At 40.2% G+C, this 21,070-nt stretch overlaps 1 protein-coding gene across 1 annotated transcript in view; it reads right to left on the bottom strand.

The window, feature by feature from the left end:
• Positions 1-2,180: 2,180 nt before the first annotated feature.
• Positions 2,181-21,070, bottom strand: part of GALNTL6 (polypeptide N-acetylgalactosaminyltransferase like 6) — a 1,216,700-nt gene continuing 1,197,810 nt past the window's right edge. The window contains exons 12-13 of the mRNA XM_027600276.2: positions 18,699-18,848; positions 2,181-3,490 (exon numbers count right to left, since the gene is read on the bottom strand). Of these exons, the coding sequence (XP_027456077.1) occupies positions 3,323-3,490; positions 18,699-18,848 (318 nt within the window). The 3' untranslated portion in view covers positions 2,181-3,322. The remainder of the gene's footprint in view (positions 3,491-18,698; positions 18,849-21,070) is intronic.

Below are 21,070 nucleotides of genomic sequence, written 5' to 3'. Positions count from 1 at the left end.
TCTTTCATTGATGGTAAATCCAGTTCGTTATATGTTACGCATCTCTTTATAAAGTTCTATATTACCAATTCACAAAATAATTCTGGAACTTATTCACTGAGGCCTCATATAATGAGCACATTTAAAAAGTCATGTGATCATATTCATATTTTTTAACTAAACAGCAGTAGACATAGAAGCTAATCCATTGTTATTACCATGGCATTAATTCATCTTGGAACAAAGTATAAATCCCATCATTAGTTCACAATTGCTTTTCAGCATAGCCTTTCCTCAGTACATACATAAGGGTATAAAAAGTTATGTTCTAACTTCTGGCAAAACCATTTCTTATTATGGAGAAGCAGCAGTTCCTGAGGCCAGATTAACTTTATGCTATTTTCCATCTCGTTCTGATAAAAGGGTAAGTCAGAACTGTACTGTTTAATGTCTGAATCATGTTATTTCCAGGAAAGAGAATCTACTTGATAACCGTTTAGTTCCTCTTTGCCAAACAAATATGTGAACATATGTAACTTTCTATTTTTTGCAATAGTAATGGTGGTTTTTCAAGTAAGTGGAGTCCCAACCTTTGGGGGAACTGGGAATGACTCCTGAAATGTGCTTATTGGCAGTGTTCTGCGCTTCTGCTAAGAAGTCGATTCTCTGGGCTTCATTTTAGTCTTGTTTGGATGTTTCCTATTTGCACACAATTGCTTGACAGTTTGAGGTTTTAATGTTGGCTTTAATGTCTCAGCCTTCTCTGAAATTTTTTTGCTAATTTTTATTTTTTGTATTACATCCTTTTGCTCAAAGGTAAGATTAGATGCAAGAGATAAGCCCCTCTGAGATCGGGAAACCAATCTTTGTTGATCGTGGGTGTTACACTAAAATGATGCGGTCTCCAGGGTTTCTCAGAAAACAGTGCCAAACATGTTATGGCTAGCTTCCCATGATTAGAGCATCCTGACATATTGCAGATCTGGACTTTCCAGGGTGCGAAACCCAGGGGTGGCTTTTTGGTGGAACTGTAAATAGCAGTCAACTGTTTAATGACATAATGTGAATTTTTATAGGTTCCTCTAATTCTACAACCAGATTGCTTTCTAAACACTTGAGATAAATCTTCACTCACTCTCTGGAATTGTTCACCTCACAGGTTAGTTTCTCACTATTGGTTTTCTTTACTCTGCATCTCGCATGCTTCAAGATCTCTTGACGTACACACACACAAAAAAAGTCATTTTAAGAAGAATTGCTCCTCAAAAGAATGCTTGAAAAGTCAGGAAAGATAATGGAGTAACTCTTCCCCAACTATGAGCAGGGCAGGTTTCCTGGACATTTTGATTCGATTTTGAGGAGAGAACAAAATCATGAACGTTTACAAGAAAACGTTTCATATATTAGAGTTTCGGAACATGAATGCTACTCTTAGAAACATCCCCAAGGAGGCATAATAGTCTCATCTCGTGACTGAAAATTTCAAGTTTCAAGTTTCAAGTCAGAACCAGAAACACTTTGGGTAACAGAGCGAGCAAGACCGAGTACACAAGGAAAAGCACGCTCAGAAAGGCCATCTGCCTCGCCAGGAATCAGGACTCCCCTCTTTGGCCTTTTGTTCTTCATTTGGAAAAACAAAGGGGCTGCATTCTAAGAGTCTTCCCAGTTCTAAAACCCAATGCTTCTCTATCCTGGACCACAGATACATGCTCATTAACAGAAAAACTAAGCTAAACGGGAACAACAAAAGCAAAATAAAAACTTTTTCTACCTGAAAAAGCTTGAGAAATGTATAGCAAACATGACCCTTTCGTCCAAAGACCCATCCCGATAGATCCCTGTATATTCTTCCCCCACCTCCATAATTATTATTATTATTATTTTAAGATTTTTTTATTTGCCAGAGAGACAGCAAGAGAGGGAACACAAGCAGGGGGAGTGGGAGAGGGAGAAGCAGGCTTCCCGCCGAGCAGGGAGCCCGATGTGGGGCTCGATCCCAGGAACCCTGGGACCATGACCTGAGCCGAAGGCAGAAGCTTAGCAACTGAGCCACCCAGGTGCCCCCACCTCCATAATTATTGAAAAAATTTTTTTAAAAAAAGGTCTTTTAATGACTAAATGTTCCATTTAGTTTTGTAATCATTCCTTTCGTCACCCCTAAAGTATTGTCTCATTAACAGAAAATGGTGTCAGAAGCACTTTATTAATGGAAATTCCTTCTGTGAGCTTCCAAGTGAAACAAAAACATCATTAATATCAGCGATATAAAACAAACAAATTTAAAAAACCCTGAAACAAAACAAATGAAACCATGTCTGTGTTCCCAGCACCGATCACACAGAATCGAAGTGAACCAAGCTGTTTTCTCACACATCACTTGGAGTGTAGATTTATTTGGATTTCAGAATCTCCTAAACAAATTACATCAACCTCACTCCATTTCCTTCCTGAATAAGAAGTACGACTGGACAGACACCAGACTTTTAAAATTCTAAAAGTAATAGAAAAGTAAAAATCGACTTCTTAGGGAAATCCCTCTCCTAAACCTTACACGGTTTTGCTGCTTCTGTGAAATCTTTCTCTTTGGAGTAACTTGGTAGCATAGTTTTTGTTTCGTTTTTAAACTGGATTCATACAAGGGCACTGATTTAGAACTTCAGCTGATGTATGGAGCATGAGCTTTGATGAACAATAAGTTACCTCTGTTCTAAAAGGAAATGTGAATGGAAGAATGCGAACACTGGAAGTTCGTTTCATTATGTAACTTGAGTTTTAACATTAGATAGCGCACCCTCGTTTGAAAAGAAAACAACAGAATGGCATGAGCACTCTAAAATCATCTGCAGCACTTTTAAGGGTTAAACCTGCTTAACCCATTCTTAGAGAATGGCACCAGAGAGGACAGCTCACCCCTTAAGCGTGGCTAGTTCTAAACCTGTGGTTTCCTCGGGTTGCAGTCATGCACTCTATTTTCGCCCCCCTCCCACCCGGTTAATAGGATCCATTCATAGCTACTCACTACTGCAGGATTTGACCTGAGAAATGCTAGGATTTATTAACTCAGCAGTTGTTTGGAAAAGTCCTTAAATAATCTTTGCCCTTGGCCAGCAAGGGCACTGCTAGTCTCAAGTTCTCAGATGCAGCTGGTGAGATTCTCGGCCAAGTTCTTCAGATGCAGGAATTTCTGCAGGACAACCTACTTTGACATGGCATTTACAAATCTTTAAACCCGGCTTCCTGGATCTAGGAAATGTTATTCCTGACTCCTTTGACCCAGATGCTGGCTAAAATTTAGTTTTTATAATCTGTAGGTAATCATTCATTCTTCCCTCCTTCCTTCTTTCTAGGAGCTGGCATGGTGGTTAAATTTTTCTAAAACAGTCATATTAATATGTTCAAAAATCCACTGCTGAGTCTCAGATAGAGGGTCACATCTGGCCATGAAAATCTTCTTCTCTGCAGGGTTGCAATCCAGGCAGCTGTTGCTCACAGGATGGAATAATGTTCTGTCCTGGAGGGATCAGAAAGAAAAGAAAGGGCTGAAATAATATATGGTGAATGGTTAGAACCCAAAATATACAGAGGAAGTAAAATATCCCTGTTTATATTTCAGTATATACCCATAGTGTGAAAATGAGACCATCTCCCAAATTAAACAATAGCAGTTTGGATAACCACATGGAGAACAGTGCCCCAGGGTCCACTGGCTGTATGTAGGGACTCCAAGCAGGTTCAGTCAGAAACAAAGAATTCATTCCTTCACCCACCATGTTAAAAAAGCAATCCATCCATTTCCTACTCTGTAGTAAGCATCTTGCTACATGTTTGGGTTTTAAAGATACTAAGTATTTGAGGTTGCTTGCCAAGTAGCTAATAATGTAGCTATTTGGGGAGAGGCACATATACAAAAATGGTAATTCTGTCCATAGCAAACAATGACAGCAGGTGCGTTCACACACACACACACACACACACACACACACACACAGAGAGAGAGAGAGAGAGAGAGAGAGAGAGAAGAACAGAAGAGTCATAATTTTCCCTCCGCTTATGTCGAGCCTCTAATGGGAAAGAGAAATACAAAAAGAAACAGGAACCAAATGAGCTAGGTGCTCAGCTGCCTTCTTCGGAAGATATGGGGGTGGAGATATCTGATGCACAGGCCGTAGCTCCATGTACAAACTCAAATCTCTTAACTCTGAAGCTTTAGGATCTTCTCCAACCTCCCTTTCTGCCATTACAGCTCTTCCTGTGGTACAATTCTCACTGCTTTCTGTAAAAGGGAGGAATGAGGCAGTATTCACTTTTTTAAAAGAAAGTTGCTAAGTACACGATAAAGCTAACAGCTCTGTGAGAGAAAGCTACTATCAGGTCACCAAGCTTAAGTGGTGAGCAAACCCACTATCTGAATAGGCTCCAACACACACCTCTTTTATCTTAAAGTAATCCCTACACCCAGCGTGGGTTTCAAACTCATGACCCTGAGATCAAGAGTCACACACCCTTCCAATTGAGCCAACCAGGGGCCCCAACACACACCTCTTTTTATTGTTCAAGTAGGGAAAAGGAAGTTAATGTAGAGAGAAAAAAATATCTTTCCTTAACTGGTAACAAAAACTTTTGTCTCTTACAGCGTCTATGAAAAAAAAAAATTGCCAAGAACATGTAAAAAGCGTTCTCAAATCATTGCTTGAATTCCGGGACCAAATACTATTTTTTTTAAGGAAATGTTCAGAGATTCTGATTATTTTCTTTAACTGGGGAATACTTGACTCACAATGCTTTTACAATGACAGAGTCTCTCAGGCAGACTGTGTAAATATTTCTGGGTTGCTCCTGGATGTTAGGACTCCATCAACCAATATTTAATGTCCTTTTAGGATCCGGATGTTTGCACTGGTTGGCAGTGTGTGAAGGAAGAATAAGGAAGGAGAAAGGCAGAGCCTGCAATCTAGTGCTTGCTTCTGTTTAGTGTAACCAAAGAGCTCGCCTCATACAAAGGCTCATTCTTCTCTTTTGTTTTCTGAAGTTTCCTGGCTTTATTGTGGATTTTATTTTCTTTCCACAAAGAGGTGTCCTTCCCCTTTTCTTCACCTGGGGCTTTCCTACCTCGGCTGCTGTTTGACCTCAGGGGAAGCTCTTGAGGAGCTCCCTCCTACTCTGGGTGCGGAGAGCAGAGTCCAGGAGGGAGGCAAGCATGCTCTGCAGCTCATCCCATGCATCATTCTCTCTTGGGGTGAAACTTACATTTAGGGAACCTTCCTCACAGCTGTGGTGGTCCCTTGTCTGTGGTCTCTTTTGTGCTCACCCTCTTGCTTCCCAGCATCTCTCATGCTCAGTCTCCTGACCCTAACTTCTACCAGTTTAGCTACATGGTATATTTAAGTCAATTTTTCAAAGAGCATTCCTAAGCGGTTCGATTCCTGAAAATTCTGTGTGACCTACTAAATTCTAATTCACTTTGTTCCACCTGTGTCTACTTCTTTTTCTCCCTTACTTATCTGTATTTTCTTCTATTGTTCCCTTCGTCAGTAGCTCAAGTGGGGACATTTATATGCTCACAGTTTCTCCCCCAAAGCACATATTTCTATGAAAGTTAAAAAAAAATGAGAAAAGAAAGGAGTAGAACATGGTTTTATTCTCTTCCCTTCACCAGCTTGTGTACTTTAGTACGGATGCAAAAGCCAAACTGGATTTTCTGAACAGTATTTTCTGAGCCATAAGGTGATCATATTTCTCCGAATCTCAAATTGGAACACAGCCTCTGACAAATACAGGTATACACAGGAGGACAATCAGACAGGATATGCAAATTCAGCACCGCCCTGAAAAATCCAGAATATGTTTTCTGTTATTGTACTTTGTGCTCTCATAGAAGTTGAAAAGTTAAGTGTCCTTAATCCATCTATGGCTGAGAAGCTTCATCAGTAAAATGAGAGGGTGAATGAGATTAATCTGTAAGGCCTCTCCTGGCCATAAAATTGAATGAACCTTTTATTCTAAAGTTCACTGCTGACTGACAGAGACAAGGGACAGGGGATCAAACTAGAGACTATCAACAATACCCAACAGATTGACAGATTGATCATTCTCTAGTTATAGACTGAGCTCTGTTCACCCTTGTCTTTGGGGATGTCCACCAGGTCCTACAGGTGAAGCTTCTGGAGGCTCTGTCAGCCTCCCCAGACCTTTGGAATAGACTTCTGTGTGCTTTGGCAAGTCTGCTGTTCCATACGAATCCTCTGTATTTTTTTATATTTTATTTATTCATTTGAGAGAGAGATAGTGAGAGAGAGCACGAGCAGGAAGGGGCGGGGGGTGGGGAAGTAGACTCCCCGCGGAGCAGGGAACCCGATGCGGGGCTCCATCCCAGGACCCTGGGATCATGACCTGAGCCGAAGGAAGACATTTAACCAACTGAACCACCCAGGTGCCCCACTACCAGTCCTCCTTAAGAGGTGCTTTTGACTGACTACTCCGGCTGCTCACAGTGTAATAGGGCAAACTACCTCTCCTGTCTCCTCTACCGCTCCCACCTTCCCGGCCTGCTTCCTCCCTGTTGTTCCTGTTTTGGTTTTGCCTAAGAAAATGAGAAATCCTTGAGCAGGAAATGAAAAAGTTCAGATCCAGGACTGTGGCACTGCCCTTCCTAATCCAGTCGGGTCAGACTCAATGCCCAGTTCCGGCCAGTCAGACCATGCTGTGAAGGGACACCTTCCCGAAGCAGGCCTGCGATTTGGTTGGTATCGTGTGACACTCGTCGACTGCCACTAAATTCGATTAGATTCCATACTTCTACAGGGTCTGAGCTTTGAAGGCCTGAATAAGTTGTAGAAAGCATTCCACGCTATGTGCAAGGTAATAAAAGAACAAAACACCACAGAGGCAAAGACAATGAAATAAGTGTGTGAGTTCACAATGTGTAGAAAGATGACTCTAAGGATAGAACTCGCACACGGGGGCGGGGAAGGAAGGCAACCTATACTGTGTCAAGGGCTGGGATTTTGCTCTGCAGGGGCTTTGGATCAAGTTCCAGTCATGCCACGTCCTCGTTGTGTGACCTTGGGCAGTATTTAATTCTCTGAACTCCAGCTTCCTCATCTGTAAAATGTAGATAATAATATATCCTGCATGAGTTTGTTGTGAGGATAAAATGAGTTAATATATGTAAAATCGCTGGCATAATGTCCTACATATAATAAGTGCTTCCACTCTGCATCTTCCCTTAATTTATTTTTAGTCAGGGAGCATCCCCAATTCTAAAAATCAGAATGTACAAACCATCTGGTCCGAGACCAGCTATTCAAGACCAAATTGCATTCTCTGAAATCCTGGCAAAATAGAATTTGCAAAAATCAGCTCCTGCCTCAACCAGTTATCCACATTGGAATACCCGTACCTTCCATTTTAAGCAAAAGGGTTTGCAGAACAAAGGTGATATATGGCTCGGGAATGAGTTCTTCTATATAATCATGGTCAGAGTTTGTATATGATTCATGTGTTGCAGTCCTTTGCCTGAAATACAACATGATTCAGGTCAGAGTTCAATAAATATTTATTGAATGCCTTTCGTTTTCTGGTATGTATTAGGAGATTGGCCTAGAAAGATAAGCTGAGATGCATCTCCTGACCCAAGAAGTGGGGCAGACCAAGAGGTAAACAAGAAATGTATGAGGTAAAAAAGTGCCAGTGAGACTGTGGATGAAGGGGAATAATATGTAAGATATATATTTCAGGGGCGCCTGGGTGGCTCAGTTGTTAAGCTTCTGCCTTCGGCTCAGGTCATGATCCCAGGGTCCTGGGATCGAGCCCCGCATCGGGCTCCCTGCTCGGCGGGGAGCCTGCTTCTCCCTCTCCCACTGCCCCTGCTTGTGTTCCCTCTCTTGCTGTGTCTCTCTCTGTCAAATAAATAAATAAAATCTTTAAAAAAAAAGATATATATTTCATATGTAGAGAGGAACATGGGAAAGGAGAGACGTGATAGCGTGTGCATTTATGCATTCAAATTATTCAACAAAAATTTATGTGGGACCTACTATTTATTAGGTGCTGTTTTAGGTGCCTAGGATATTTCAGTGAACTTTACAAGACAAAACCCCCCACCCTCCTGGAACTTACATGCCAAAGGCAGAGGCATGGTGGGGGTGAGGTTGTGGGAATATATATATAGCCAGTGTGCAAATTTACATAGGGCAGCTCAACGAGGGTACGCCTCATTAAGAGGGTGGCATATGGGTAGTCTTGAAGAGGTGAAGGAATTAGCCATGCCAATATCTGGGGGGAAGAGAGTTCTAGACAGAACAGCCAGTGCAAAGGTATTAAGCAGGAATGCCCACTGTGGGGCTAGAGGGAAAGCAGGGGGACTGGGATCGGGGGGAAGAGAGTGGGAGGAGATATGTCAGAGGTAATGGAGAGCTTGCTCGTGTGCTGGGGACCAGCAAGTCATTTGGTGTGACTGGAGCACAACGAGCAACGTGAATTCCAGACGATGATATCCAAGAGATACCGTGCAGGGGACTGGGGTACGTTGCTAAGGCTTGGTTCTTCCTGTGTTTGTATGAATCTATGTGTCTGGCAATGCTGAGTATTCTATGTAGATTTTCTCATTTTATCTACGTAAACCACATAAGCAATCTGAAGGGATAGTGAATGTGGACAAATAGGAAGCTAGCTTCATTTATTTATTTATTCAACAAATACTAATTAAGCACCAACTGTATGTCAACCAGTGTTTTAGGTACTCAATGAAAGAAAGCAGAGAAAAACCCCTGCTCTCATGGAATTTACTATCTAATATCTAGCTATAGCTTAGTGACTAAAATGGCACAAAAATGTGCAATATAGAAAAACAACTAATTAGCCCATCTTTTCCTATATGTAAACTTGCTGGAAGAGCTATAATTAAATCAGAAGATAGTTTGTTGAACACATAGTTTGCAATAGTTAGCATTACTTGAACTCTTAAGTGCCATGTGCTAGGTACATTTAAATTTTATTGAAGCATTACAACAGTCTTCTAAGATAGAAACTATTATTATCCCCATTTTATGAATGAGGAAACAAAAGTGCATAGTAAGGAAGTTTTCCAAGATCCCAGAGCCAGGACCCACATGGGAGCCAGAACCCCAGTCTCTAATCCCACAGGACCCAGAGCCTCTGCTCTTAACCTCTAAGTTTTGCGTCATCGCTCTTCTTGGCTGAGCCAACGAGCAATCCTATTCCACCTCTACCCCTGCTCATTAGCAAATACTAATTTAAATTTAAATACTAACTGAAATTGTTTATAGTTTTTATTACTTAGATTCTTTTTTGTTAGTCTAAATCTTGGCAGGCATTTAATTCAGGAAGCCTTTATCCTTATGTTAGAGCCTGGGATAGTCTGCGATGGAGTCATTCTTGTTCTGAGTGACCAGAGAATGGCAGTTAAGTTTGTTAGGATATTCTTAACTGACAGGAATATTGCTAAGTTACTCAGAAACAGCAAAAGTTAGAAGGTCGTGACAACTAAGTGAGACATACAAATAAAAACAGGATGGGAAGATAACACTATTGAAAAGGTAGCATCATTGTTGTGCTGAATGTATTTCCCTCCTGGGTGTTAACCTCTTTCTCAGTTTAATCCTTCATTTGAATCGAAGATGGTAACTTCTTAGGGTACAAGGACTTAAGTCTCCCATTACAAATGGGAGTAAGATGTAGACATTGTGCATATTGTTTTCAGCAAGGTATTTGAAAAGCCTCTATTTGTTCTCTTTTGGCAAGCTGGAGAAATGTGGGCTAGAAGAAATAACAATTAGGTAAATTTGTATCTGGTTGAATAACCTCATTCAAATGATGCTCGTTAATGGATCAGCGTCACCTCTATTATATGACAGGGGGCTCAGTTCTTGGCCTGGTGCATTGGGATCCACAACTTAGAAGAAGGCGTGAATACATGCAGATCCAATTCATGGATGGAACAAAACTCGTTTGATGGCTAGTAAGTTAGATCAATGAGTCAAAACCCAGGTTGAGGTGAATCTGGTGAGATAGAATTTAAGAGAAACAAATGGATAGCTGCACAAGTGTAAAAGATGAAATATACAGGTAGAAGATTGTAGAGATGCATCTGTGTAGCAAAATGAGAGAAAGACTGAGTTTTTATACTGAAAATTCATTAAAAAGTTAAGTATGTGAAGTGAAGGTAGAAAATCAATTAACTTAATCATAACAAAGAATGCTAGAAACAGATTCTACTCGCTTTGGTCAGAACACACCTAGAATATTGTGTTCTGTTCTGGGTATCATGACACTTTCTAGAACTATCTGGAGTATGTTAAGAGTGCGTGTCCAGGAAATTGAGGTAGATCCAAATTAAGTCATATGAACAGTAGCGGCAGAAAATCAGACCATTTAATCAGAAGTAAAGAGTAAAGATAGGGCAAGCATTGTTCAAATATTTGGGATCTGTATTCAGTGAAACGGATTAAACTTAACTGGTGTGGTTTCAAAGGCCAGGGAAGAACTTTTTAATACTTGGGACTGTCCAGAAATGAATGGGCTGAACTGGGATAGTGTGACTGCCTAAGTATGACCACAAGTCCAGGATTTTGTAGTGGGGCTTCATATATATAACCCAAGTTGAAATACATGCCTTTTAATTAAACTTTTTGTATGTACTTTCCTCATTTTTGGTCCTAAATCAATAGCTAACCAGAACACTTTAAAAATAAGAACCTTGTGGCCTTCCATCTGGCATCTTTGGGGACCAGAAGGATTTTATGAGCTGGGAGGCCAAAGCCCTGGCATATATCACAAGTTACAATAAGTAGTCAAATGTAGGCACATGCCAAGAATTCCGCCCACTCACTTTTTAAACTAATGTGACTGTTGCAATGTTATCAATTTAGCCTGAAAGGAAACTTCTCATCTGTACTTCCTGTTTGATGTTATTTTTAAGCCCTTTCTTATGGCAGTTAAATTACAAGAACACCCCAGGGAGCAACTAAGAACAGTAATTTAAACCTTTCACTTTTGGTCTTTGGGGAGGCTGTGTATGTTGTCCTGAGACAAAAAAAAAGTGTTAAGTGTTTTGTTTTTTTTCTTCCTTCTTTCTTTTTAACTGAAGTATAGTTGACACGCAATGTTATATGGGTTTCAGTTTACAACATAGTGATTCAACAACTCTATACCTTATGCTGAGCTCACTACAGTGTAGCTCCCATCTGTCACCATACAACACTGTTACAATACCATTGACTGTATCCCCTCTGCTGTTCCTTTCATCCCCATGACTTAGTCATTCCATAAGGGGAAGCCTGTATCTCCCACTCCCTTTCACCCATTTTGCCCATTCCCCACCCCCTCCTCTCTGGCAAACATCAGTTTCTGCTCTGTATTTATGGGTCTGTTTCTGCTGTTTGTTTGTTTTTAGATTCCACATCTACGTGAAATCACATGGTATTTGTCTTTCACTGGTTGACTTATTTCACTTAGCATTACACCCTCCAGTCCCATCCATGTTGTTGCAAATGGCAAGATCTCATCCTTTTTTATAGCTGAGGAATATTCCATCATATATATATATATATATATATATATATATACATATATCTGACAACTTTTTTATTCACTCATCTATTAATGGACATTTGGGTTGCTTCCATGAGATATGTTAAATTTTATCCAGCACATCTTGGGGTTTATGAAGGAGAGGATCATATCAATAATTGAACCCAGTAGTTCTTTAAGCTATTTAAAAAATGCTTATTTAGGAACTTCTCTATATTAGACATTAAGCAGGATATACAGAAAGAAAAGAAAAAGTTCCTGCCCTCAGGTAATTAATAATCTATAAAGGGAGACTAACTATGTAGAATACAATGTTCCTGGTACAAAAGAAGAATCAAAATGGTATAGGAATACAAATAAGGGGGCAAATTCCAACTAAGGCAGGAGGGAGGAGTAGGGTAAAGAAAGTAGGTAAACATTGGAGCTAGTAAAGGGATTCTCCATCTGGCTGCCCATGAGAATGTTTTAGGAGCCTTCAAAAAATATCAATACCCAGGGCTCACCTTCTAGGGAGCCTCAGTCAAGCTCACCTTAGGTCAACAGCATACTGCCTTAAATGTACCTTTACAATACCCTGGAAACTGTGCTTTTGTAATGTTTGATATGTTGTTGATATGAATGTTCTTCCCCTTGGTCAACATTTTCTTGGCTATTCTTGGCCCTTCCATTTCCATATAAATTTCAGAATCGGTTTATCAATTTCCACAAATAAACCTGCCGGGGTTGGACTGATTTTGCATTAAATGCATATACCTTTTTAAACACTGTTATCTTCACAATGTTGAGTCATATCCTTGAATATGATAGATCCCCCCATATAGCTTTCAATTCCACTTAGTGATGTTTTATAGCTTTCTGTGTAAATGTCTTTCACCTCTGTTGTAAGATTTATTTTGCTTTTCATGGTGATCAAATGAAATTATTTTTGAATTTCATTTGCTATTTTTTTGTTGCTGGTATATAGACATTTGTTTTTCTTATATTTACCTTGTATCCAGGACTATTCTAAAGGTACTTATTAGTTTTAATAGTTTGAATATATAATCTTTTGGATTTTCTATATACTATCTCATCTGTGAATTGACTTTTATTTGTTCCTTTCCAATTCTCATACTTTTTATTTTTATTATTTTTTAAAGATTTTATTTATTTATTTGACAGAGACAGAGAGAGCACAAGCAGGGGGAGTGGCAGGCAGAGGAAGAGGAAGAAGCAGGCTCCCCGCTGAGCAGGGAGCCCGATATGGGACTTGATCCCAGGACCCTGGGATCATGACCTGAGCCGAAGGCAGACGCTTAACCGACTGAGCCACCCAATGCCCCTCTCATACCTTTTAATTTCTTTATTTTGCCTGATTACTCTGCATAGGCTATCCTGTACTATGTAAAATAGAAACGATGAAAGCAGATATTATATGTTATTCCTAGTCCCTGGAGGAAAGCTTTCACATTTCACCCCTAAGAGTGATGGCTGTTGTGGGTTTTTGGATATCCCTCTTATTAGATTAAGTTAATTTATTTCCATTAGGTTACTTTCTGTGTGGCTAAGACTATCTAGTCTTAGATGGTAAAAACCTAAGGATTCATAGATAGACTTGTGAATATTAGGCCCCTTGACTTGTGACAAAGGTGCTACCTCCATGCAGCAGGAAAAAAATGTCCTTTTTAATAAATGGTGATTGATCGATTTAGACATAAATATGAAAAAGGAATCAACCCCATATTACACTGCATACATGAAAATATTTCATGGAATTATATATCAAAAGGTAGAAGATTAAACAATAAATCTTCCAAAGATGACTTAGAAGACTACTTTCATGACTGGTGTGGGCAAAGATTTCCTAAACAGGACACAAAAGACACTAATCATAAAGAATTGCTCTTCCTCAAGATATTCCATAGAGAACAAAGGAAAGAAATCAACTGGAATAAGATATTTACAATATGTATGTCCAACGAAGCACTTGTATCTTTCTATCTATCTCTCTCTATCTCTCTCTCTATCTATCGAAAAGTCTGTAAGAAAAAGCCAGATGACCCATGTTAAAAAATGGCCAAAAGACTTAACAGGCCCTATACAAAGAAGATATCCAAAGCAGCTAACAAGCATGTGATATCACTCTACAACCACAAAATGAAAAGAGGAAAAGAAAAAGAAACAATGCCAAGAGTTGATGAAAATGTGGAGCAACTGGATTCTCATGCAGTATCTGTACCGTGCCCATAGCTCTTCAGGCCTCACCAATTCAGGGCATGCTGGCCCAACATCCCTCAGTTGGCCACGGTATCTCACTCCCTAAGGGCTTTCTCTGGTTTCCAAGAACAATTCTGTCTGTCCAGAGATGTCAGAGAATAAACTCCCCTCCTCTTAGGAGCAATCTTAACCTCAGGTTGACTAGAGTGCTGTATAAGTATCCCAAATCCCTTGCTCTCTGACACATGCTCTATACCATTTCCGGAGATCTTCAGTAGGATTGAGTTCTAATCGCCCACAGTGGTACTTGCTTTATAATTCACCTTTTATTGGCTCCCATCCCTTTCTCATTCACTTACCTACTTCCTACCAAGATTTTGGAGTGCATCTCCCAAATGAAATGCCCTCAAATTGTCACTTAAGGTACACATCTAGAAAAATCCAAATTAAGATATATATTATATATCTTATATATATATATATATATAATATATATATATATTTTAATCTATATATACTCCAATAAAACTTTAGTTAAGAAGAAAAGGGCGATAGCTCTTAAGTTTTGGGGGGTGGGTAACAGTAGTTAATATTGCTTAGGATAGGTTGCTGTGAAATGTGGTCTATCAGGATACACTTTACCACTATTTTCAGCGTACAAATTGCATTTGTCAGCCATATGAATATAAATTTGATCATGTGGTCAGAAACTGCTAATTTTTACATGGTTTTGCCCACTTAATTATCATCCCTCTTATGTTGATAAGGAAGCTGAAAATCATAGATGCAAAATGATTTATTCAAGATCACAGTTTCAGGATGAATTAGGATGTGTTAGGCTTGATGGGAAATCATTATGATTACCAGATTGTGAAGGGTCTAGGATAAGAATTGTAAGAAGGCACTTTATCTTCTGCTTAGTGGGAAACCAAGTAAAGTTATAAAACAGAGGAATGTAATGACCAGATTTTGTAGAAACTCCCTCTGACTTCAGGATGGAAGATGGGTTAGTGAGGGAAGGGACAGGAAGCAGGATGACCCTTGAGGTAGCTCTGACAGTCATCCAGGGGTAAGAGAGGAAGAGCAGCCAATGGGGTAGGGGCTGTAGACACGGCAGAGAGGATAGATTTTTGAGATACGGGCGGAGGGTGGGGGGTTTGACAAGTCTTAGCGACTAATTAGATATAAGGGTAGAAGAAGAGGGAAGAAAGTTTTTTGTTTTGTATCAGTTGATCATTTAAATATTTTCACTGTCACCAAGTCATTGTTTTTGTAAGAGGGGTCCCCCTAGTGGTAAAAGGAAACCAAGAATGGGATTCTTTACCCTTGGTACTTGTGTTGTGGGACATGATTGTATTACTGAACCTAGTTAGTTACAAGGCTATAATTCCCCCACCTTTTTTTTTTTTTTTTTTTTTTTATGGTGGCAATGACTCACATCTAAGAATAATTGAAAGCTGGGTGGTGGGGTTGGGGGCAATGGATATAGGTGTTCAAAAGGTACAGACTTCCAGTTATGAGTTCTGGGGATATAATGTGCAGCATGGTGACCATAGTTAATAATACTGTGTTGTATATTTGAAAGTTGCTGAGAGAGTAGATCTTAAAAGTTTTCATCACACAAAAAATTGTAACTATGTGAGGAGGATGTATTAACTAAACCGATGGTCGTGGTCACTTTGCAATATATACATATATCAAATTGTTACATTGTACACCTTAAATGTACACAAGGCTATATATGTCAATTATATCTCAGTAAAGGTGGGAAACGACCCAAAAATCTTCCTGAAAGAAAAGTACATCTGAGAGCCAATGGCTGCCAATGGGTCAGAAAGTGGGGCCTGACAACAGCCTTCGCCCACTCAAGCAAAGGAGCTTCAGGCCACCTTCCCTCTCCAAGAAGTTGCCATGTAGCTGGGAGGAGGGCTTGGTTGCTATCAGTGGTGCTGAATCCAAAGGGCGCTGGGGAACTCTCGTAGGAATACTGATCTGATTTCTTAAGAGCGTGGCAGAGGAAAGAGTAGAGGCTTTAACGCCAAATGCACCTGAATCTGAATGTTGGCTCTAGCGCAAACATGCTAGTATCGGTTTCTTCCTCTGTGAACTATACATAATTGTACCTAGGTGGTTGTGAGGTTTGAGGTAATATGTGTAAAGCACTAGCTCAATGCCTCCTTAACAGTTGGAGATGATGATGATGATTACCTCTGGAGCTTAGGAGATGGCCCACTGCGGTCCTTTAGGCAATTAGGAGAGTCTTAGGGATCCTGTTTATTCATGAATATGCTAATAAAAAGAGGGAGCTCCAAAGCTGCCTCAAAAGATGCTAAGCTCTCTGGAAACCTCCAGGGCCAAGTAGTGCATCTAAATAGACAAGGTAACACCCCAGAGAGGCTTCTCTGTGCTTTCTCTCTTTGTGCTTTGGGAATAACCTACGAAATAAACAAGCACTTTCAAAAACAGGTGCATTTGAATAAGCCTGAGTCATCATCGACCAGGATGAGATATTTCAGAAACTTTCCATTTTGAGCCTTAGGCATCTTCCCGATTATGTATAAATACCTTGCTTGTTATATAAATACATAGTGAATGTAACTTTTTGCCAAGTAATGCAAGGCCAGCAGCTACAAAAGCATCTGAGAAAGGAGCCATAGCACAATTGTATCCAGTGGGTCCCCTTCCGGAGTCCCTTAGGGTCCTGGAAAGGTTTAAAATGTTAAAACTGTAAGAGTTACCTCTTGAAATCACCACAGCCATTTTTTTCCCACTCCAGGAGCTCTGGGTGCATGTGTATTAGTTGGTTTTATCCATCTGTAAGCTTTTGTAAGCTCCCTAATGAAAACAACTGTATTTTCTTGGCTTAATTGCACGTTATTGAGTGTTCTGAGTCTCATGCTGTAAATGTGCAATAATGAGAAATGGTCTGTTCATCAGGGACAACCAGCATACTAGGTGAATGGTGAATCAGGGATTTTATTGATGTGCTCAGAAAGGAACTTCTTAAAGGTCAGCAGTTGGTTAAGTGACTGCCTTTGGCTCAGGTCATGATCTCAGGGTCTTGGGATGGAGTCCTGCATCAGGCTCCTTACTCAGTGGGGAGCCTGCTTCTTCCTCTCCCTCTGTCTGCTGCTTCCCCTGCTTGTGCTCTCTCTCTCTCTCTCTCTGATAAAAAACCAAACCAAACCAAACAAAACAAAACCTTCAAAACGTTTCTCTAAAAAAAAAAAATATAACCAAAGAAACAAAACAAAACAACTTTCTTATTGCATTGCACATAGATTGTATCATATTGAATAACAAAGAGGGCTTGGCAAGATTAATCATTTATGATGCAGTTCATAAGGAAAACAGAAGGATACAACTGATGTTTTATACTTTTTCTGGACACAGAGTCACCATCTGCCAGAGGCCGTGGCGGGTGGTGGTATGCAGAAGAAACTTGTACAAATAAGTCTGCCTTTGAGTATGATTTTAGGTGCCCACCCCTAAAGAGTGGATACCAGAAAGCTTATTAAGTGGGGGAACAAGTATGAAAACCAGTGGTCCCCCATATTGATTCTCTGCAGAGTCTTCCCTTTAGCTTTCCGTAAGTTTTACCTCAGCCACAGGATAGCCAAATCTCATGATTAAAACTGTGAGTATGACATTTTCTGTATAGTTTAGGAAGTCCTGCCCTAAAAACCAAAAAGGTTGAAAAGAAATTTGTGTGGTATCCTAAAAAGTTTTCAAAAGACAACGTGATGAAGATATTTTAAAATAAAAAATTAATTGCTTTTTATCAACTCAATAAAACGTGTTTTTTATATTTGCTTTTGAACTATTCTTTTTCTATCATTAAATGTTAACTTTATACTTTTTTAAACCTAAATTCCCCAGATAAGTTCTCCTTAGTTATCCTTGGGCAGGATTGTGGCCAAATTACAAATGGGTCAGCCTGTAGGAAGGTCATGACAATTACTCCTACATGAGTGTGGATTTATGTAAATCTAATTGTCTTTACCCAAACAGCTCCCAAGCAAATGAGACTGAGATAGAAATAAATGGTCATAAGCGTGTGTGTGTGTGTGTGTGTGTGTGTGTGTGTGTATGACTTGAGATTCTTAAAAATTACACATGTGTACATTGGTTTATTGAGGACATGGTCTCTCCATTTGGTAGTTGTCTGGGCTAAGACTAGTCCCTTCATTTGCAGTGCATGTTCTGGGTAAAAGCCATTTTCCTTCCTTCCTTCCTTCCTTCCTTCCTTCCTTCCTTCCTTCCTTCCTTCCTTCCTTCCTCTTTCTTTCTTTCTTTCTTTCTTTCTTTCTTTCTTTCTTTTTCTTTCTTTCTTTCTTTCTTTCTTTCTTTCTTTCTTTCTTTCTCTTTTTCTTTCTTTCTTTCTTTCTTTCTTTCTTTCTTTCTTTCTTTCTTTCTTTCTTTCTTTCTTTCTTTCTTTCTTTCTTTCTTTCTTTCTTTCTTTCTTTCTTTCTTTCTTTCTTTCTTTCTTTCTTTCTTTCTTTCTTTCTTCTTTCTTCCTCTCTCTCTTTCTTTTAAAAGATTTTATTTATTTATTTGAGAGAAAGAGAGAGAGAAAGCAGGAGCAGGGGGGAGTGGTGGAGGGGGAGGGAGAAGCAGACTCCTCCCTGAGGAGGGAGCCCGATGCAAGACTCCATCCTAGGACCCTGGGATCATAACCTGAGCTGAAGACAGACGCCTAACCAACTGAGCCACCCAGGCTCCCTCAAAGCCATTTTTCAATCATAAGTGACTGTGATGGGTGTGCACACAACGAGCAAAGCCAAAAGCAATGCCTCTTGCAGCACACCCTATCTTTCCTTTAATCTTTGCTCTTGGTCTCCAAATGTCTGAATCCAATGTCTGTACTTGTGTCTGGGTAACAATTTAAATCAAAACAGTGTGTTAACAAACTTTTGAGGTAGAAAACCTTAACCCCAGCAGTTCAAGAATGCATTCAGTGAGCTGAGTCTTACCTTTCTGTACCCCCAGAGCTGGTTCCCCTTCATGCCATGACAGTCATAGAGAGTGACTGCACTGTTGTGCGAGATTGCATCGAAGCAGAATTTTCGGGTGTGCAGTGGCTCACCGGGTCGAATATCTTCTCTCCACCCAAAAGTAAAGAGCTAGCAAAAACAACAATAGCAGAAAAGCTACAGTGAGCTTAATTTGGAGAGTCTGAAGGAGGGGGGAGGTCTTTTTAGTGGAATTTGTGCTTTGTGATTTATCAGAAAGGAACTCCATCTAGGCATAATAGAGGTGTTGAAAAAGGCACGTATCAGAAAGCTCTGTAGCAGCAACAGTGGAAACTTTGGCCTGGGCTGCCAAAAAATACAAATGAGGGGTTTCCAATTAGGTCCCAGGAAAACTAACAGAGCGGTGGCATGGAAATAAAAGAGAGAAAGGGAGGGAGGTAGGGGGGAGTGGCAAGGTGGAAGATGGAGGGGTAAGGGAGGGAGAGAAAGAAGCTCTTTAATGAGGCTCTTTACATTCTTCATTTAGATAAAATGTTACTGGATCAAATGCTATGCAGTTAGCTCAAATAAGCAGATTAACTGCAAAAAGACCAGGAGCCGAGTTGAGCTGGATGGATGCCAGCAGTTTGAAAAATTTTATTTAAATAGAAGCTAAGCTTAATGACGTCAGGAATAGGCAAATTAATTTTTTGGGGTTGGTATGAATAATTCAGTGGGGCAATGTAGAGTTTTGGACTGTAACACACAGTAAGAGATACAGTTTACACACATACACAGATTCCTCCTTCCCAGATGAAAACAGAAGCTTCAGGAAAGGATATTTATTCTTACTGCTTTTAATGGACTCTGCTATTCCATCCAATCTTTTCCTCGTTTAGTCCATTCTATCTTATCCATCCCATTCTATTATTTGAAAAATGCTACTTTGGAGGCCCTAAGTGGATTTTAGAATATATTGAATTAAGAAAAAAACACTTCTGTAAGGGTGTTTTTTTTATTATTTATTATTTTTTATTTTTTTAAAGATTTTATTTATTTATTTGACAGAGAGACAGTGAGAGAGGGAACACAAGCAGGGGGAGTGGGAGAGGGAGAAGCAGGCTTCCCGTGGAGCAGGGAGCCCGATGCGGGGCTCGATCCCAGGACCCTGGGATCATGGCCTGAGCCGAAGGCAGACGCTTAATGACTGAGCCACCCAGGCACTCCTGTATTTTTTTTTTAAACAACATATTGCAACTTTATTAGATTTTCCTATTTTACTGGCTGTTTGGACTCAACAAAGGTCTTAGTAACCTGTCACTTTAACATCTTCACGTGTCACTGTACAGAACACAAAATCTGATGAGATGGACCCAGTCAACCTGTCGAACAGAACAACTGTTAACATCACAGCTGTGGTCATGTAGTGTTTTTATAATAATTCAATTGCAAACATAAAGATAGTGTCATGTGCAGGTTCTCTGCTGCTATGTAAGACCTCATCCACAAACAGTTTACCAGACCAGGCCTAGTTAATACAGATCCCAAAAGATGCCATGAACAGGGAAGGCAAAACTCTGCCTCATATTTAGGATGAGCAAAGTAGCAAGTCTTATGAAGGGGACTTTCTTGAGTTTGAGCTGGTCAGCCATCTGAGGAGTTCGGTAGGAGAAATCCTCAAGGAAGTGGGAAAATAGACTAGATGAGACCTATGCTTTCTTCCAGTTCTAAAATTTCAGTGAGGTTATGTAATTCTTACAATAGGGCCGATTTAAGGCAGCCTATGTGAGGCCAAGCTGTGAACTGCAAGACAAAGAGCTGTCCTGTTGATACACAAGCCAGCAGGCTGCTGAGCTATGTATAGATAATACATTTGGCACCGACCAGGCCCTCAGAATATTTCAGTTTTTCCCTCCCACCTGCGTAAGAAAATGTAGAGAATCTGGCAAAATACCGGGAATGGCTACCAAAAACAGGCACGTGGGGGGCAGACTGCGGAAAACTTGAAACACTGGGCTAAGCAGTCGGAAGAAAATTGGAAAGAAATGCTGTAAATCAGACATAGGAAAGTGGATTGCCTGTGTAATGATGAGTGACTATATTCTGTTTCCCTGCAAGACAGGACACAAGATAATGCTTTAACTAGAAGGACGAAGGTTTGAGGTGAGGGCTGTGGAAGAGATTCAGGAAGAGGCGTCTTGTGGTCTTTTTTCCTACAGCCCCCCTTCCCTCCCCACCCATATGATGGTAGACTGAGACATTTTTAGACTCATTTAAATCCCATGCAGGACAGAGACTTATCAAGGAAAAGTGTCGATCAGCTAGGTGTTTCTGATTCCATCACTCTCTTCAAGTCAGAACTCACTAGTCCCTTGGCTTCTGAAATACTGGGT

Source organism: Zalophus californianus, chromosome 2 (assembly GCF_009762305.2).
Source record: "Zalophus californianus isolate mZalCal1 chromosome 2, mZalCal1.pri.v2, whole genome shotgun sequence".
Classification (NCBI taxonomy): Eukaryota; Metazoa; Chordata; class Mammalia; order Carnivora; family Otariidae; genus Zalophus; species Zalophus californianus.
Note: the sequence above shows the minus strand (reverse complement) of the source record. Positions and strands in the feature narration are given on the sequence as shown.